General features: G+C 42.5%; 1 protein-coding gene across 4 annotated transcripts in view; it reads left to right on the forward strand.

The window, feature by feature from the left end:
• Tll2 (tolloid like 2) overlaps nucleotides 1–19249 on the forward strand; it is a 133918-nt gene that overhangs the window by 60187 nt on the left and 54482 nt on the right. Inside the window, exons 3-4 of one of the 4 annotated variants that reach the window (XM_063245136.1) lie at nucleotides 8494–8571; nucleotides 18389–18574. In XM_063245136.1, coding sequence (XP_063101206.1) covers nucleotides 8494–8571; nucleotides 18389–18574 — 264 coding nt within the window. The other 3 variants (XM_023561578.2, XM_063245137.1, XM_063245138.1) reach the window with 3 other exon arrangements.

Raw genomic sequence — 19249 nt, forward strand, 5'->3', positions numbered from 1 at the left:
GGACAAGTGCAGGGCTATGCGCCCAGGAGGAATGCTAGGTCCACTATGTGAAACAGCCCTCTGGCTGGAGACTCATTAGAGGAGGAGGGCTCCAGTTTGCCTAAGTAAAAAGCCTTCCAGCTGAGCGTGCTGTTGCATGTCTGTAATTTCACATATTCCCCAGGAAGGATAGGGCAGGAGGATCTTGAGTTTGAAGCCAGCCTGTCAATTTAGGGAGACACTGTCACCAAGCGGGGGAAAAAGAGGTTTTCAATAACCCTTGCCCTTGGGCAAAAGCAAATTCTAAACCTCATCAGCTGTGGCAGGACTTTGAGAACTCACACAATACTGGCTAAGGGAAGGTGCTGCTAGGCACGGGGTCTCCACCCTCTGTCCTCACCAGGGCGCTTTCCTCTTTTCCTTCTGGCCGAGGTGGGGACTCACTGTTGCTTTTGTGGTCAAAGAGGAAAAGCAGAAAAAAGGGTTGGACTACAACTTTCCCATCTGCATAAACATAGCTATGTTTCTTTCCCATCAGAATAGGTTTCCCTGGCAACTCTTCCATGTATGTTTATGTGTGTTTGTGTGCGTGTGCACGTGTACACCACAAAGGTCAGAGCACGTGCTCTTACACACAGTCTATGTTGTAATCTAGTTCTTCCTTTTAAAGAATCCTTTTACTTCCTGCTTATGAAAATCATGTCTTGTACAAGGATTGAAAATTGCAAAAAGTATATAAGAAAATAAAATTCACCCCAAAATTGCCAACCAAACAAACCATGCTGGCCATTGTGGCTATTTCCTACTAGTATTTTTCCTCATATTTTATATGTATATGCTTTTTATGAAAAGATAGACATACTGAATTCTGTTGGAATCATACTCTGTATTATTTCCTAACCTGTTTTTTTGACTTAAAATATGACCTTTTCCCTTTTAAATAAGCTTATGGAATTGTTTAAAAGGTTACACAGTATTCTGTTATATAACAATTTATTTTACTACTTCCCTTTTGGGGGTACAGATGTTACAGTCTTTTTTTCATTATAAAAACTGTTGAAACGAACAACCTTAATGTCCATTGTCAGTTAATTCCTTAGTACAGATATGTATATGTCATTATCATTGCCTGTTTTTTGTTTTGTTTTGTTTGCACTGAAGATTGAACCTATTGAGTCTCTACCACTGCTCCGTACTCCAGGCCTTTTTTTTTTTTCAAATTTTGAGGCTGCCTTAGGCTAGCCTGAAATTTGTGAACTTCCTGCTTCAACCTCCTGAGTAGCAGCGATTTATAGGCTCACACTGCCACCACGCCTGGCTCATTGTCTGTCTTAAAAGATCTTAATACATTTTGTAAAACTATTTCATAAAGTGTAACCAGTTTAATAATGCATTTCCATCGGAAGCATATATGCACTCTCGTTTTATCATACACTTGCCAATATGAAATCATTTCATTATCAGAATCTGGCAATAATTTTTTAACTCATTTTCTCTTTCCCTTCTGTAGCATTTGAATTTGGCATGGAATAAAAGTTACTTGGCATTGAATTGCCCAAGATTACACATTGATTACCATAGTGATTGCTTTGTTTGTTCTTAAATCAACCTCTTAAAGGAGCTTTGTTCTTTTTTTTTTTTTTGTCCTAATGAACAATTAAAACCTAAAAGCTGAGCATTTGTGTTTTGTAGGTAGTTTTCTAAAGAAGGTGTGCAGATGCTCCACCCTTTGGACTTGCCTGGCATGTAGCTCAGGTCAGTGGGTTGAAGGTGGATTCGAGTGGGATGGGCCTGCCTCGGAATTTGAAATCAGTCACTAACTATCATTAACCTGGAGTGACTTATTTATGAGCCTCAGTTTTCTCTTTTGTAAAGGAAGAATGACATTACATATTCATAGGATTGCTGTGCGTATTACACATGAGCAAAGGGCCCTGCAAATAGGCAAGGTGGAAGGTGGTGAGCGGGGCAGTCACTCGGTGTTCCTCTCTGGGGTCAGCCCCTATCCACCAGGCTTGGATTAAGTCCCAGTTCTGTCACACTGGATTTTTGTTTTTCTTCCTCAGGATATATTTTTTGCGGGGAGGAGGGTGTACTGGGAATCAAATTCAGGACCTCATGCTTGCTTGGCAGGTGCTAAGCTACTGAGCTCCGCAGCCCCCCTCAGGACATTTTTGCTTGAAGCCTTTGTTCCTTTGCGTTTTGCTAATGCTCTCCCCAGACAGATGTCCATTTTTCATTTCTTAGCTCAGATCTCACCTACTCAACCCAGCCTCTCTGGGCTCCATTCCCCATCACTCTTTTACAGAACTGTTACCCTCTGTGAAATGATTTTATTGTTTATATCCAATCCTTGTTCCCTCTGTTGGGAAGCAGGTACCATGAAGGCAAGTGCTGGCCCCAGAGGTTTGGAATGATTGGATGAATATCAGTGGGGCTTTTAGAATCTTTCTGTTAGCGTAAAGCATAGCAATTTTATGCTAGATTTAATTATGATAGGTTGAAGATGCAGATAATTTTTACAGTCAGTAAACTCAAGAGTTAAAGTTGTCCTCACAGGATGGCTTTATCATATGATGTCTATGAGAGATTTTGACTCCAGACTGACCTGTAGAGAAACTCAACTTCTCTACCCAATAGTTATATGTGCTTGAAGCCTCAGTTTTCTTGCAGGTGAAACGGGTATAATACTCCCTGCAGGGGGTTGACTTGAGGACTGAATATGTGACATGTGTGGTTTATCTTCAGATAATGTGCAGTTAGAAAATGCTAGCTATTTTTGTGCTTCAGAAAACCAAGGATCAATGTTAGCCTTTAAGGAGGAGGGGTAGAGGAATAATTAGTTTTATGAATTTCCATATTGATGAATATTCATAGTCACTTGTTCATATGAGTAATATTGATCTAAATCATGGGATGTCCTCTTGGGCTTTGGGAAAGCTCATCTCTTCTGGCTATATGTCTCTGGATGTGTAAGGTTAATATTTCATTAATTATGGTAGAAGGGTGTTGTATGTGTTTGTACATCAATGTCTCATATTATGCATATAATTAAGGCACTTCTTTGTTGGGAGCGGAAGAAAATTGGGCTTTCCCAAAGAAAAGCAGCTTGCTCCCAAGTTACTAACAGATTGCTTCTTAATTGAACTTGGGAGGTGAATTATATGGTAAATTAGAAAAAAGAACAACTCTGAATTTAGTGAATTGTTCCATAAAGGAAACTGTGGGATTGAATTGCAAATGCTGGATAGAAACATTTCAGCTGGGCCCCATGCATCACAGGCTGCTGACCTCTGCTGTGTTTCAGTGAGAGCTTGAACAGGCCTGGAGCTCTCTTTTCAAGGCCTGGAGGGCATTCTTTCCCAGAGACCAGCTGTAAGCCTGGGTTTCTTATGCAAAGGAGATGTTTGAATAAACCCCTGTGACTAATGAAATCTACAAGGTCTTTGCATATCTTCTCACTGAAGAGATAATTAAGCAAAGACTAAATATGAGGATACTGTATATATAAAATATTTTTTGTTTTGCAATCATGTTCCAAGAAAAATATGTCCACGCATGCTTAATATACCCCCTTTGCTCTCAGTCTTTGTCAGCATCTGGTTGTTTTTGTACAGCCAGAGCCTCACCTCTGCGGAAACAGGAACACTGTATCAATTTAGAGGTGAGAAATGACTTTTCCTTGAGTCTGATGGGTCTGGCTCTGACTTCACACTTTCCATTCCTGGTGAGCTTGAGAGAAGAGAGAATAAGAAAATAATTATGAAATCAAGCCTTCTCCTTCAGTTTCTGAGTAGTGGGTCTCAGCCTTGACGGAGACCTTTGGATCACACTGGAAGATTTTCAAAGTCCCCATGTTTAAGCCACGCCCCAGACTATCTAAATAAGAGTCTCAAGGGGGCGGTGGGGTGTCTCAGACCTTAGTACATTTGCAAAGTTTTCCCAGCTGATTAAAAATTGCAGTCAAGGTTGAAAGGCATTGTTCCAAGAATAGCTGCCTCCATCTTTCCATCAAAGCTGGTAAAGACAAATTTTTCCGGCAGGTAAGCAGAGGTTAGCAGTGATCAAGTTCTCTTTTTAAACAGCATTGTTGACTGGCTTGTTCATTCTTCCATCTATCATGTGCTATTGAATACCTGTTAGGTACCTGGTCTGGTGCCTGGGATTCATGGACCAAAGAAAGCCTCTTTCTTAAAGACACTAAAGCCTAAAAACTAGTTCATGAAGATTTTACTGAGTACAAAGGAGGGATATCCTCTGATGAGAAAGATGAATAAATAGGGGGCAGAGGAGAAGGGCTTGTAGCCGTAGAGCTCAGGCAACTTCCAGAGGAAGTGGTGTAGAAAGGTATTTGAAGAATCTGGTGTAGCTGAGGAAGGTGCATCACTAAGAGGAGAATAGAAAGCCACTCACTGTGCTCAGCTTAGTGCAACTGGACACAGAGTGGGAGTAAGGGAAGTAGCAGGAGATGAAGTTCATTGAATTGGCTCCAGGTAGGTGGTAATTGGGACGGTGCTGGAAATTTAAGGTCTGCTCTTTTGCTAAGAAAAGGGTGGGGTCTTCATCTCTTGATGATACTGACCAAAAGAGAGATTTGTGTTAACTATGTGGCCCTCCTCCGACCTCAGGTGTCCTTCATAGCCTTCCTAGCCAGTGCCCTTTGATCCTTGGGTCCCTGTGAGGAACCTCAGGTATTCTTGCTCTCATTTCTGAGTCTGAGGCTGAGGAGAAGGATACAGGTTTGAGGTTAAACAGCACCCACTTCCAGCCTTTGCCATTACTAACCATCTCTGTACCAGCAGGACAGACAAATCGCCTGTCTTAGGAATGTGTTTCCTCTACCTTTGAAAGAATCTTGCCCCAGGCCCGACACTGTAGCCGGTAAAGCCTTGGAGGCCGAACCAAGAGGCTCTATCTTGAGGTCATCTTCCTGCCCCTAGGAATTCACCTGTGGGGCGAAATGAATACCAGTGGGCTACCTGTGCATCACTAATGCCCCTTAGGCACCACCCCAAACCTAAGCTACATGTATGCCCCCACAACACGTGTCTGTGTCCCATGGAGAGAGTGCCAGCCCCCGGAGACAATGCCAGACCCCGGAGAGTCAGAGGGTCTCTCCCCATATTCTTAAAATAAAAGTCATTTATATTTCATACTTCTTACCTTTTCAGCCGCGCCAGAATTCTATCAACCATAAAATAAGGATGTTCACGGTCTTTCGTTACTAGGTCTTTATGAGGCTAGAATTGCAAAATTCCAGGCAAGAAAATTACTTAGCACTGCTCTCGTTACAAGGTCAACATCATAATCGTCTCTTCAGTAAGCATTAATGCTCTCAGTGGTACCCACTTAGTGGGACACCTGGTATCCCAGACTCGAGCTTTTGCAGCTATTCTAACCCTAAGAACCAGAGCGCCAAGGCAAACAGAAGTCCAGCCTTGCGCCTCTTCAGCCCACTGTGGAACTGACTGTCAGCCTCTCTAGCCTGGCTCCCTCCATCACAGCCTCCAGCTCATGCTGACCCAGGGCTGGTCCAGACACAACCTATGGGCTTCCTCAGCTCTCTTTCCCTCCCAGTCCCATTGGCAAGAATCAAGTATACCTTTGCCAATCATAAATGCTGGGCTTCCACTGCTGTATAATAAGAGTGGACTCTTCTTTCACATCTCAGCTCTTGGGTCCCCCTTGGGTTCACTGTTAATAACCCTTGTCACATGCAAACTCAGTACAGTTACAAAGTCCTATTGTGTCCTGTGGCTCCTATCTAGATTACTCAGAATAAGGGCCAAAGTCCTGAAAATGCCCTGCAAGACTCCATATGAGCTGCCCCTGCAAACCCCTCACTGCCTTCTAAGCTCACAGCCCATCGTTTTCTCTCTGTTTTATTCTGTTCTAATCATACCCATTCCCTGAGTGCCAAGCACACTTCCACTCCAGCACCTTTGCACCTGCTGGGCCCTTAGTTCAAACTTCTGTTCCTTGGCTATGCAGACTTTCTCCCTCATTTTTTTCAGACTTCTGCTTTTCTGCTTTCCATGGAATGGAACTAACAGGAAGGGCTGGTGGATTCGATGTGTGGGGTCAGAAGGCCACCAGTGACTTTGTGGGCAGGGACACAGTAGTTTTCATATATTTTCTTCATATGAACAGTCAACTTAAATACTAGCTGCCTGTTTTTAAAATTTATTTTATTTTATAATTTTATTTTATTTCACCATATTCTCCCCTCCCTTCCATCAGAATATAATTTCCATGAGGTCAGGATAGAGTTTCTTCAGTGTTATATCCTGAGGAGCAGAAACAGCGTCTGGCATGTAGCAGGTGTTACATAAATATTTGTTGAATGAACAAATACTTAAACAAACCCATTACCTCATTTGGTCCTCGCAATAGCCCATTTGACAGATGAAAGATGCTAATGCCCAAGTTCTTGGCTGCAGTTATATGGGCAAGCATGGGCCAAGCTAGGCCCAGAGCCTCACTGCAGCTTGCTTCCCTCTGCAGATGGCACATTCCTCTGCTGGAGAACGAGTTCATGCCATCAGGATTTCCCCTGACCTTTAGTCCAAGAGGAAATGATATGGCAACTGGAAGAATACCCCAGGGCCAGGAGCTGGCAGCCGAGGCTTCGGCAGCTGCAGGGAGTGTGTGAGTGGATTCCGAGTTGGCCAGAAAGGCAACAGAACAAGCAGGATGCAGAGCGTAGCCTCCCGTCCCTGCCTGACATTAGGGGTCCTTTTTCTTCAGGAGGCCCAGCAGCTGCAGCTCCTGCTGAAGCCAAAGTTATGGACGGAAATGAGGTAGCCTGTTGTCAGGCGTAGCTGTGGGGGACGACACACGGCTGCCTCCCGTGCTATCCAGGACCCCAGGAGAGTTTCTCTGATGGGTGTGCAGTGCTGTGCGTGAGGCTTCACTGGTACGCTGAAAGCCCAGGAAAGATGATGGGGTTTCTGACCAGGAATCTGTGTCCCGAGCCCTCAGCTCCTTTCATGGGCCAAGCAACCCCACATTAACCATCTCTCATCTGAGTCTTGTGTCTTGAAACTCTGTAAAATGGGTTTACACTCCATCTACTGCAGCGTTCCAATTCATGGTGAAAGAGAATATGGGGAAACTGCATGGTAAGCTGCAAGTTTCTAAACAAATGCGGGAAATTATTTTTTGTTTGTGAATAAATTGTTCTTGGGGGACTTTAATGTAGTTTTATATGTGCAGTTTTCTCTCTTGGATACAAGTCTGCTGTGTCCCCGCCCGCCAATCATAGCCCTTCTCACCAAAACATCTAATTCATCAGCCCTCACTGATAGCTCCGCTCCAACTGTATCCCTGATAGGACAGGTGTCCGGCATCCCTCCTGTAGCGTCTGGTCCACACCTCGGTTCCCTCTCACCAGACCAGGGCCAGGCCGAACTGAACATCTGCCTTCTGTTTTGCCTCTCATGCCCCAGAATGATCTTGGTAAAGCCCAAACACCATCCCACTTCTGTTTTAAAATCTCTGTGACTCTGTGACAAGGAGAGTAAAAGTCAAAGAAGTCATAGCACAACCAGTGGGGCCCTGAGATCCAGCCTCCTTCTCTGGCCTTACCCCCCGGTCTGCCGCCAGCTGCCCCTTCGAGTGGCAAGCTCACTCCACGTCCACATTCTTTAGCCATCCTTCCTTTCCTGAGGAGTCTCTGGCCCAGATGTGGATGTATCCTGCTTATCTCATTTCAACCCAGTGTTGCCACCCAGACTGCCTTCTCCAACTACCGTTGGACCACTCTTCCAGTCTCACTTTGATCTTCTTCAGAGCATTTTCTGAACCTTTAATTATCTTATCATGATTTTCACTGCTTATTTGCTGCCCTCCCCATTTGGAATGTATACCTCCTGAGGTCAAGAGCCTGACCATCTTGTTTATGGCTGGACTCGGTGGTGCCTGGGAATGTAGTTGGCAGACAATAGGACTAACAAATACTGGGGATCACTTCTTCCTGGTGGAGAGAATGTGGATGCTGGCTACTAGCAAACACATACTAGCTGTGCTTGTGAGCCTCACTGTATACAGGGTCTATAGTCAAATACGTGAGGAAGCTCAGAAGTTTCTGAAGGGACATTGTTTCCTCAGGAGAAAGCAGCATGCTCAGAGAATACCCTGAACACAGGAGTCTGTCACACTCAGCAGCAGCTCCGTCTCCAACCTCTTGAGGCCCAGGCCTGAGAAGGTCCCCAATTATATTGAATCTTTCCTATCAAGGAGAGGATGAGGAAACTAACTTTGGGTTTTCCTGGTAACTATATTAACTCAATTCCAAGTGCCATTGAGTGGATCAAAAATAGTACTTTATTAATTTGTAAAGGAGGTGTGTGGTTATGCAGAGCAATTCTTTTTTCCCTTAGCACAAAGTGTGCAATGCTGTGTGTGAGCTCAGCATACAGCCCTTTTGAAAGACATCATCACTAAGGAGCAGGTTTGCCCCTTCATTTTTGATGCTGATGTGTCCTTCCCTTTTTTTGGTCTCTGTGTGTTTAGGTGGGCTTGGAGAGCTGCCATCTGAGAATTGGCCAAACGCTACTGCCTGGAATACCAGCAGCCACCAACCTAGAAAGGGTAATGTATGTGAGGTCCCACCAGGTCTTTGGGTATCTTTTATTTTATTTTTAAGTTGTAATAATTTCCCATTTTAAAGTGTATCACTTAGGGGCATTAAGGACATTCACAGTGCTATGTGACCATCCCCACTATCTAGGTCCAGAACTTTTCATCACCCCAGAGGAGACCTGGACACATTAGTCAGAGTCTCCCCGTTGCCCTTTCCTCAGTCTTGGGCTCTGGGCAGCTCTTCTACAACCTCTTACTGTGGCAGCAGCTGAAGAGATGCAAAGCCCTGTAGCCCCGGCCTGAGGCCTGAGGCCTGAGAGATTGTTCCCCCACGCTTTCCGCCAAAGAGAGGGATGGAAGGGCTTGCATGGTCTTTAGTTAGACTCTACTTTCTCCCTGAAAGCCTGAGAGGAAAGACGATGAGGTGTGAACTGGAGGTGGAGGGTGGTCTCAAGAAATGAGTGAGCCTGGGAGGTAAGGAAGGAAGACCTGTGGGGTTGAGGGAGGTCTGGGCCAGAGACCTTGTGGGCTTTCAAGCGAGGGACAGGTGAGGAGCCGCCTGTGAGCCCAGAGCCTACCTGGAAGTACCCCCACGGTCTGCCTGCCCAAAAAGCGCAGACCTGAGTGTGGATCATCAGCCCTAAAGGCTTCGAGCTTGGGGATTACTGGAAGCAGCTAATTTTTGGAGAAGACTTGCTCATTCAGAGCAGTGCTGGAGTAAGGAGCCTGTAAGACTTTTGTCTGGCCTGAGCCTGTGACTGACAGCAGCATTTCTTCTACCTAAGGTTAGCTGCCGAGCACAAGAAAAGTTTGAAGTGCAAAATCTTCTGATTCAGGGATGTCACTGTAGGGATAAAGCAGACATCATTATTTTCTTTAAGTCTATGCTTTTTGCATCTATATTTTCGTACATATGTATGCATATATAATTTTATACACAGTTACATGAAGAATACACAGCATGATATCATATACTATTTCTTAGTGGTGCCTTTCCCTTTTATTTGGCTCCCTCCTTGTTTTTTCTCTACTTAAGCACCCTTCTTTTTCAGGTAATGTATATTAATGATTTTGCATACACCTTTTCACATTTTTCTCCATGCATCTATATTGCCATATGCACTTCATTTAGCCACAAATTACTAGCACTGAGTGGTAAAAACGGAGCACAGGGTGTGGGGAGGAAACCAGAAAGGTTTGTCATCACCTTGCCAAGACACCCAACCTTCTTCTGTCTCCTGTTTGTGTGATTTATTGTTCCATAAAGCTACTCTTAAGAGCCAGGCATGTTAGTGTGTGCTTGTAGTCCCAGCACTGAGGAGGCTGAGGCTGGACTCTGTGAGTTTGAAGACAGCCTGGATAGTTACAGAGGACAGGAAGCAATAGGGGCCGCAGTAGCCCATTAAAATTCTGCCTCTGGTTGCGTTGTCTGCAGGACCTGCACTGCAGCAGAAGATCTTACATGTTTTAAGGAAGATGAAGGTAATGCTTCCCTTTGCACATACACAGACCTCTTAGGCTGGCTTGACCCATGGTCTGCAGCCTCAGACAACCCTGATTTCAGGTTTGAAGAGGATAATGAAGGTCAAAGCCTGGCCAAACCCTCCATTTTACATTACAAAGGCAGACAAGCAGGTCTTTAAGCATCCAAGGCAATCTAGAGGAAGAAGAGGATCCTAATGATGGAGAGGCCAGGTCAGGCTGTTCAAAAGTGTCCCTCCACTCTTCTTATTCTATCCCTTTAGGACACTGTTGGGTGCCAGCCTGGTGGGTCTTGTTTTGTCTGAATGAAAGATAAACTGTGCCAGTCTCAGATTCTTCTTTGATTGTACCTTGACCTCCGTCTGTCTTCTACCACTTCAGGACAGGAGACTGCTCAAGCAAGAGAAAGGCTCCTGTTTTTTCTCTTTTTCCTTTTAAATAAAAAAAGAGAGAGAGAGAGAGAGAGAGAGAAAGGCTCCAAGGAAAGCCCCTGGCCTGCCCACTTCAGCAGCAGGTTTATTCCCTGGTATTGTGTGGCTCCCTTCGGCCCTGACGGAGGGGCTTTGTGGCTGTAGCTCTTGGAGCAGTAAATTGCTGAACTTCCTGCTCACCCCCACCCCCCACAGTCTTTGGTCAGGAGACACCTCCCCTGGACAGGACAGCTCAGCATGCATTGGGGGCTGATAAAGGGACTCATGAAATGGAGTGTGTAACTGCTCTGTGACTGTTTTGGTAGAGCCAGATTTCTAGAACCATATTCATAAAAGAGAATGGATCTTTCCCTTTCAGGAAAAGACCCTAAAGCCATTGTATTAAGGGGAGAATGATGGAATATGATTGCACTGGAGAACGAGGATCCCCAAAACTTGGTGCAAAGCACTACTCTGTGCAGTGCTCACTTATGTCAGTCTATTTGGATGTAACTACGGAGACCGGTTGACTTCAGGCCCTCATTTTAATCTGTCCCAAATGCAGACTTTCCCAGCAATTATTTCTGACAGCTCACATGGTGCCCCTTCCTCACGGCAGATGTTTGACTGCCTTGTTCTGTGCTCTCAACCGCTGCCACACAGCTGGAAGTCAGGCTGAGAGGTAAGCAGTTTGTCTAAAGCCACACAGATAGCAAATGGCAGCATTTATCTCAAGTTGGAGTCCCCTACGCCAGGCCCCTTGATCGTCACTTTCAGGCTGTATCTATCAGTGGTTCCCAAATTTCACTGCACTGTGTTGTTAGTGGAGAGCTTTAAAAACTGTAGATGCCTTGACTGCATTCTGGGTCAATTTGGTTGCAGCTTATGGGAAGTCAGCCATGAGTACTTTTTAAAAGTTCCCCCAGTTGATTCCAATGTGCAGCCAGGTTCGAGAACCATTGTGTAGAATAATAGTCTTTCTTTTTACCAACGAATGGTTCTTTAGTCTTTCAGATTGTGCCAGGCAAGGTGTGAATCTGCCCATCACTCAGTGGGTGAAGATTTCACAGATTGCTGGACAGTCAGGGTGTTTATTCCAGTGTAGGAGCAAACAGTGACCTCATCTAAAGATTGCAGTTTCTTGTCGAGAGGGCCTGGTCTATGACATGGCCATGCCTTCAGCTGGAAACAGAACATTGAATACCAATGACTGCTTTGCTGTTCCGGAGAGGCAGGGTCCCTCCCAGATCCAGAGAATTTAAATGGGCTTTATCCCTCCCACCCTGCTCTACCCCCAGCATGTTAAATCCTTTCAGAGGTCCCTGAGCTCCTCTTCAAATGCAGGACTCTTGGCCATAATAAATAATTACATCCTTCTATTTGGACTCCGATTCCAGATAGTAGTAATCCAAGAAAATCCAATAATGACAGTTGCATTAAGATCCTTCTTCCAGGCTAAGCAGAACATCTGTTTAGACATATTTTTAATCGGCAAATGCTTCCTGTGTTGAGTCCTTAGCAAATTAAATTTCTCACTGGACCGAAGGGGAAGCTGTCATTCAATAAGCCATCTCTGGAAATTACACCCTAGTCTCTTTCCAGGTGCACTTAAGATTTTCCCAAGCTGACTCGGGCGCATAAAACCAGCCCTTATAATACTGGGTCACATGTATATATAGCACAGCTTGTCTAAGCAACATGGGATGTCTTAGTGTTATGCCTGTGAATAGAGAAGTATTTTTGCCCATTCTCCAAAGGAGAATTGGCAGCAGAGGAAAATTAAGAGACTTGTTGAAAACCATATGGGAAATGAATAACAAACTTCCACTTGCTACATCGCTGCCTGTGATTACTTAAGACATGATGAGTCTCAGAATGTAAACATTAAGGGCTTTAGTGTTGCCAATATTTTGGAGAGATTTCCACCAAGGAATTGTTTGGATGGTTGGGCTGTTTAATTTTAGAATAGCTTGTCCATTTTCTCATTCATTCATTCATTCAAAACACAAAAATATTGAAAGCTTATGGCCAGCCAGGCGGTGTGAGGGATGTGGAGGGTGGTGTGGTGTACAAATAGCCACAGTTCCTGTTCCCATGGAGCTTCTGGTCTGCTGCACAGTTCCTATTGCAGTCTTGATACAATGGTTTCTAGGGCTGGGGTAGGAGATTAGCATGTTGGGGGGCCCTGGAGGTCATGTGATTGGGCGCAGTGGCTGGGTTGGATGATGTGAAGGAGAGAGGGAGGTGTCTGACAAATGAGAGAGCACATGGTGTGATTGAGAACAGGTGCTCCTTCACTCCTGTGGGCTTTACCAAGATGCAAGATGGGCCCACTATTGCCAGATCTTCCCATTTTTAAAAAGAAAAACTAGAAAATCTGGATTGTTATGTGAAATCCCCTGATTTTTAAAAGTTGGCTTGCAAAGTGAGATTTTTAAAAAAACATAGTGTGGGCCAAAAGTGTCTGGGCCAAACAAAACACATCTGTGAGTTGGGCTGATCCCAAGACTGCAAGTGTATGACTTCTGTTCTAGAAATGCTAGCAGTAGAATGATTAATTTCTGGTTAAAAATGTATTTCATATCAACTTTCTCTGTGGGCAGTATGACCAACTGAATCAGTAAAGGGCTCATTATCCCAGTACAGTGTAGAAATGTTTGGGAAAATACAAAAAAATCTTTCTTGCATCACAAATTAAAAATACAGAATGAAGTTTAAAAGCAAGAAAGGTAAAGGACCATAAAGCAATGAGAACAGGGATTTAAACTCATATAATTAAGCTACAGATGGAGGGAAGACCTTGCAGAAGGCATTGAAACTGAATTGGAACTTGAGGGGCCAATACATCATTTTTTTTTTTGGTCTTTTTCTTTTTTATCAATACTGGGAATCGAACTCACCACCACCTGCTTGCAAGGCAGGTGCTTATGCTGCTGAGCTAAATCCCCAGACCCTCAATGCATCATTTTTAAAATTCCTAGTATAATCTTTACATAGGTGGAGGACATGTGACCTTGAGCATAGCTGAGGCCAGCAGTAGAAACTAGAGCCTGCATAAAATGAATGTCCTCAAAGGACTCAGAGAAGTAGCAAGAAACTTTGCTGTCTTTCCCAGGCTGTAACTGGGGACAAAGATACCTTCAGTCCCAAAGCCTATTCCATGTGCAGGCAACTTTGGAGTTCCAAAACTGAGACAGTAATCGAATCTCAAGAGCCCTTAAAAAGTACAATAGGGTCACACCTATGATCCAAGGCACATGATATTCCTAAATGGAGAGAATAATTTTGCCTAAATATGAACTTTAAAACATTAGAAACACACAGATTTAATCAACGAAGGTGAACCACCACGTACAGTACAATAGGCAATTGGTATCTCAATTCTTTCAGTTTATTAAGGATAGGACAATCGGATGAAATTATAATACATATAACTAAAATGAATAATAGGTCAAAAAAAGAATTTGGAAGTATTGGTAGAGGAGATCAAGACACTGTGAAAAAATAAGACATTTTTAAAAGCACCAAAAAAGTACTTAATAATACATTACAACCATATTCATTAAAAGTAAAATAAGAATTGTTTTGTTTTGTTTTTGAGACAAGGTGTCCCTATGTAGTTCAGGCTGGCCTGGACTCACTGTGTAGCTCAGGTTGGCCTCTAACTGGTGGTGATTCTTCTGCCCCAGGCTCCCAAGTGCTGAGATTACAGGCGTGTGCCACCAATCTATTTTAAAATAAGAAATTTTATGTTGAACATAACTGAAGAGTGACTAAGAGAAGTAGAAAATAGACCAGAGGAAATTGTACAAGCTTCTATACTGAAAGAAAAAAGCATAAAATGTGAAAAAGGGTGAAGAGATATAGAGGTTAAAATAAGTGTCCAATGTGTAATCAGTGTGAATTCTAGGAGATGAGAGAACTTCCAGATAGAGTCTGAGAAAGAGGCCAAATAAAACTCATGTGCTAATAAAAAAATTTGATATTAAGCTTAAAAAATCCATGGTGGATTAGAATTTTCCAGAATTGAAGAAAGATGTGAAATTTTAAGAATAGCATTGACTCCAAGACAAAGAAGTACAATAAATTCATGTGTAGACAATTATAAGGTTGCTGAGGAATGGCAAAGACAAGGAACAAAAGAAGCACAACGGAACAGAAGACGCGTAGAGTGAGTGCTGAAAGGACTCTGATCTAGAAGGGTACCGCCCTCCTCCTTGCGATAACGTCACACCTGAAGGAAAAAGTACTTCTCCAGTCGGAACTCTACATATTCTCTGCTAAATTTTGTTTCAAAAATGAGGATAACAGATATTTACAGATAAAGACACAGAGCATTTATTAACTTCATGGAAGAATATTAAAAGATGCATTTCCAGGCCTGAGGGTGGGCTGCAGGAGTGGCAGTGAGCAAGGAAATGGGTGAATCTGAAGGCGGGTGCAGATGTGCACCGTGAACATAGGAACGAATCACAGATCGTGGAGACTCCTTGGGAGCTTAAAAGCAAGTAAACAATAACATGAGGAATTAGAATTTTAAGTGCTTATTTTAGAGTATCGTATTTCTCAAAATGAGAACTCTGATTTCTCCAGATCCATCTTTTAATTCACTAATTCTTTTTTTTTTTTTTTTTTTGTCTTTTTCCTTTTTATCGGTACCAGGGATTGAACTCACGACTGCCTGCTTGCAAGGCAGGCGCTTATGTCGCTGAGCTAAATCCCCAGCCCCAATTCACTAATTCTTTATACCTTGTCAAGTGTGACCATGAAAAAATAAAAGGTAATTGTAATGAATAAAAAGAGGATAATGGAAATAAAAGGTGCAGAAAAATTTCTAAATCCAGTAGAAATCAGAAAAGGAGAAAAAAGGGGAAGAAAACACACACACACACACACACACACACACACACACACACACGCACAAGACATGAAGGAGGTAAGTCCAGGCAAGTGAGCTATAAAATAAATGCAGTTAATTTATTACATGTTTAAGAGTCTCAGGTTGGGTAGCTAAAAAAAAAAAAAAAAAATCCAGATATTTGCTGCTTGTAAGAAGTCCATCTACAACCTAACTAAACTTTTTTTTTTAGTACCAGGGATCGATTTCATGACCTTGGGCTTGCCAGGCAAGTGTTTGTGTAGATGAGCTAAATCTCTTGTGTAGATGAGCTAACTAAACTTAAATGTAAGAATCCTCAGTAAAATATTAGCAAATCAATCCTAGCACTCAGGAGGCTGAGGCAGGAGGATTGATGCAAATTTGAGACCAGTGTGGGCTACAAAGTGAGCTCAAGGTCAGCCTGAACTGCATAGCAAGACCTTGTCTCAAAGAGGAAAAAAAAATAGCACATCAAGTCCAATAATGCATGAAAAAATTTATGCACCATTATCAAGAGTGAATTATCACAGTTGTGCAAGGTTAACATTTGACGAAAAGAAGTGTGTGTGTATAAAGAAAAATCTTGTGATCATGTCAGTTGATGCAGAAAAAGCATTTAACAAAATATAACACTTATTCAGAAAAAAACTATCACATCAGGAATAAAGAGGAATTAACTTATACAGCAAATGCACAGAAGGACCTGCAGTTTACATCACACTTAGTGCTTCCCCCTTAAAATCAAGAACAAAGCAAGGGTGTCTGCTCTCATCACTTTATTCAACATAATTCTGGAAGTTCTAGACACTACAAAAAATAAGAAAAATAAAGACATGAAAACTGAAAAAAAAGAAGTAAAATTTTGTCCCTATTTGCAAATGATGTATTATCTTTGTAGAAAATCCCAAGGAATCTGCAAGAAAACAAAACAAATCAAAAAACTTTTAAAGCCAATAAATGAGTTTTATCTGTATGATAGACTACCAAGCCAACGTGTAAGGATTGCTTGCATTTTTATATAACAATGAACATGCAGAAAAAAAAATTTTTTTTAAAATGATACACTTTATAATAATCACTCCAAAGAAAATGCAACACTTAGATATATACTTAAATAAAATGTATTCGAATGTCAAAAATTAATGCTTATTTACAAAGCCAAAGAAGACAAAATAAATGGAGAGACACACTGTACCATGAATGATAAGACTCAGTATAGCAAAGGTACCACTTCTCTTCAAACTGATCTATAGGTTTAATGAAATTCCTATAACAATTCAGTATTTGTTTTGTAGGCGTAGACAAGCTGTTACAAAATTTACATGGAAAACACATAATAGTATGGACAGAGCAGATTTTTAAGTATCCTCCCCACTCCTGACATATATATCTGAAATGGTAATGTTGTGATACCTGAGAGGGACGCGTTAATCAACGTGACTGTAGTGATCATTGCATACTATATACCAAATCCACCACATACACTTTGGGTATATAAAATCTTGTCAGTTAAACATTTCTTAAACAATTTTAAAAGAAGAGAAATACACTGGGAATATGTATTTCCCTTGCTAAAAAATGAAACATCCCTTTCCCAAGCAGCCAAAACCTAAAGGGTAAGAGTTTATGAATTGGAAGGAAGAGTGAAAATAGACATTCAAAGTATCCTGGCTTCTCAACTTTTCCTTCGTATTGAAAGCATTTTTCTAAATGTTTGTGAACCTGTATCCAGGTTGTTCAGTTTGGGAAATGTGGGCATCTGAAGTGGAGAGAGTCATTTTCTGCAGTACCAGCAGGAAGGTGCTTCCCAGTCCTTGGCAATCAGTAACCTGCCTCGTTTGTTTGATGTGAATATTCTGGACTTTGCATATAGATAAAATTATGCCACACGAGATCTTTTGTGTCTGGTTACTTTCAGTTGGCATGTGCTTCAGGTCCATCCATGTTATACCATGATTCTCTTTTGTAGCTGAATATTCCACTGTATGGATATACCACATTTTATTTATGTATTCTTTAGTTGATGATCATTTGTGACTTACCATTTTTTGCCTATTATGAATAATATATATGCATCATTTTTGTGGATATATGTTTTAAATTTGGGAGAGAAATGGAGAGTAACTCTTAATGGGTAAAGGATTTCTTTTTGGAGGGATGAAAGCATTGTACCATAGAAGTGATGGTTGTACAGTCTTGTGAATATGCTAAAAAGCCCCGAATTATATACTATAAAAAGGTGAATATTATGGTTGTGGATTATATCTTAATTTTCTAAAGACAAAAATTCTAGAAAGGAAGTGTCACAGAATGAAGTAAGTGAAAAGGTATTATGTAAATTAATGAAGTAAAGAAAAATGAAAATAATTTGAAAGCAAAACAAAGTGAAACAAAGCCAAAAGCTGCTATTTAGGGGAGAAATGTGAGACTAAAGAGAAAATATGCCAGGGGAAAACTGAGAAATTTTAAACAAGTACGCTGAAATGAATGTGTAGCTTCTTCGAGTGAACAGTGTGCGTGTGGGTTCAGCTGCTCAGTGGACTGCGCCTCTCAGCTCTCTATCTGCCATTTCCAGAGCCCTTCTGTTTTCTATAGCCTTCTCTTAAGGGCTCATCTGTAGCAAGAGACTAGGAAGAGCTGGTGGATTTTATGAGGCTCTGCTTTTTACCTGGATTTTAATGAAGAATTAGTTTTTTCTCAGTGTCACTGAGACATTGGCCCACTTGGTTGCTCTCCTAGCTAAAGTATTTCAGCTTGAAACATGGACACTGTTAGGCCAAGGCAAGGGACCAGTTCAGCTCGATCCCCCACAAGCTCATGAATCTGAGAAGAGCACCCATCCCAACTTTGGTCCCACCGAGAATCCTGAAAATTGCCGGGACCACTTGATTCCTATCTTCATGGGGTCTCCTTATTATACTTACCTTTCCTCCTTTGGAATACTACCAGCCAGGAATTCAAAGACCTGCACAGGTGAAATGCCCCCTTCAGATTGCATGTTTTAATGCTCCCTTTTTGGATTTGTACTTTATGCAATCATAAATGTAATTTACAGGAGGAATCAGAGAGCAAAGTACATGGTGCCCTGACTGTCTTCCAGATGGCAAGGAGGATGCCAACCCTGAGGCCTTGAATACCACAGCCAAGACCTCTGCCCGGGTCCGAAGAGCCACAACTTCAAGGACAGAGAGGATATGGCCTGGAGGGGTCATCCCCTACGTCATTGGAGGGAATTTTACTGGTCAGTACCCTGGATGAGACTGCTTTGGAGCTGGGTGCTGGTTCTCGGCTCTGGCAGTTCCACCTGCTAACAGGCTCCCTTATGCGATGTGACCTAGTCCCAAGGAAACCAGTCTCTGTGGGGGCTGAATCTTCAGACACACCACCTTGTTTCCAAGCTTCACATAGGGAGAGATGCATTGCTGTGGACCTGAAGGATGGTAGGGTTTGCATAATGAGTGTGTGAGCCAAACCCCCTGGCACAAAGAGGCGCATGAGCAGCTGCGCATCATGGTGGCTTGTCATATTTGGCCTGGACAGGGGCCCTGGGGACAGTAGTCCCTTGCCACTGTCCACCCAAACAGTGTTCCACGTGGTAACCAGAGTGTGCCAGTAGATGGGGCATGGTTGAACATGACTCCTTGGATTCAGATCCTGGTTCTCCTCTTGGGAAATTCCTTAACTTTTTGTTTGGGTTCCATATTTTGTAAATGAGAATGGTGATATTTTCTATCCTATATGTCATTTTGAGAGTTAAACAAATCAATATGGTAAAGCACTTAGAATTATGACTGTCCCATAGTAATTATGCCTGGCTTTTGCCATTAGTGTAATTACCTTTAAAATATGTAAACCATCCTGTGAGTTCCCACTGCTGATAGGATAAAGCTGGAACTGCTGACCCAAGTCTCCCTTC

The sequence above is a fragment of the Cavia porcellus genome, unplaced genomic scaffold (genome assembly GCF_034190915.1).
Source record: "Cavia porcellus strain 051 isolate PalLab524CR breed Dunkin Hartley unplaced genomic scaffold, mCavPor4.1 scaffold_2, whole genome shotgun sequence".
In the NCBI taxonomy this organism is placed as follows: Eukaryota; Metazoa; Chordata; class Mammalia; order Rodentia; family Caviidae; genus Cavia; species Cavia porcellus.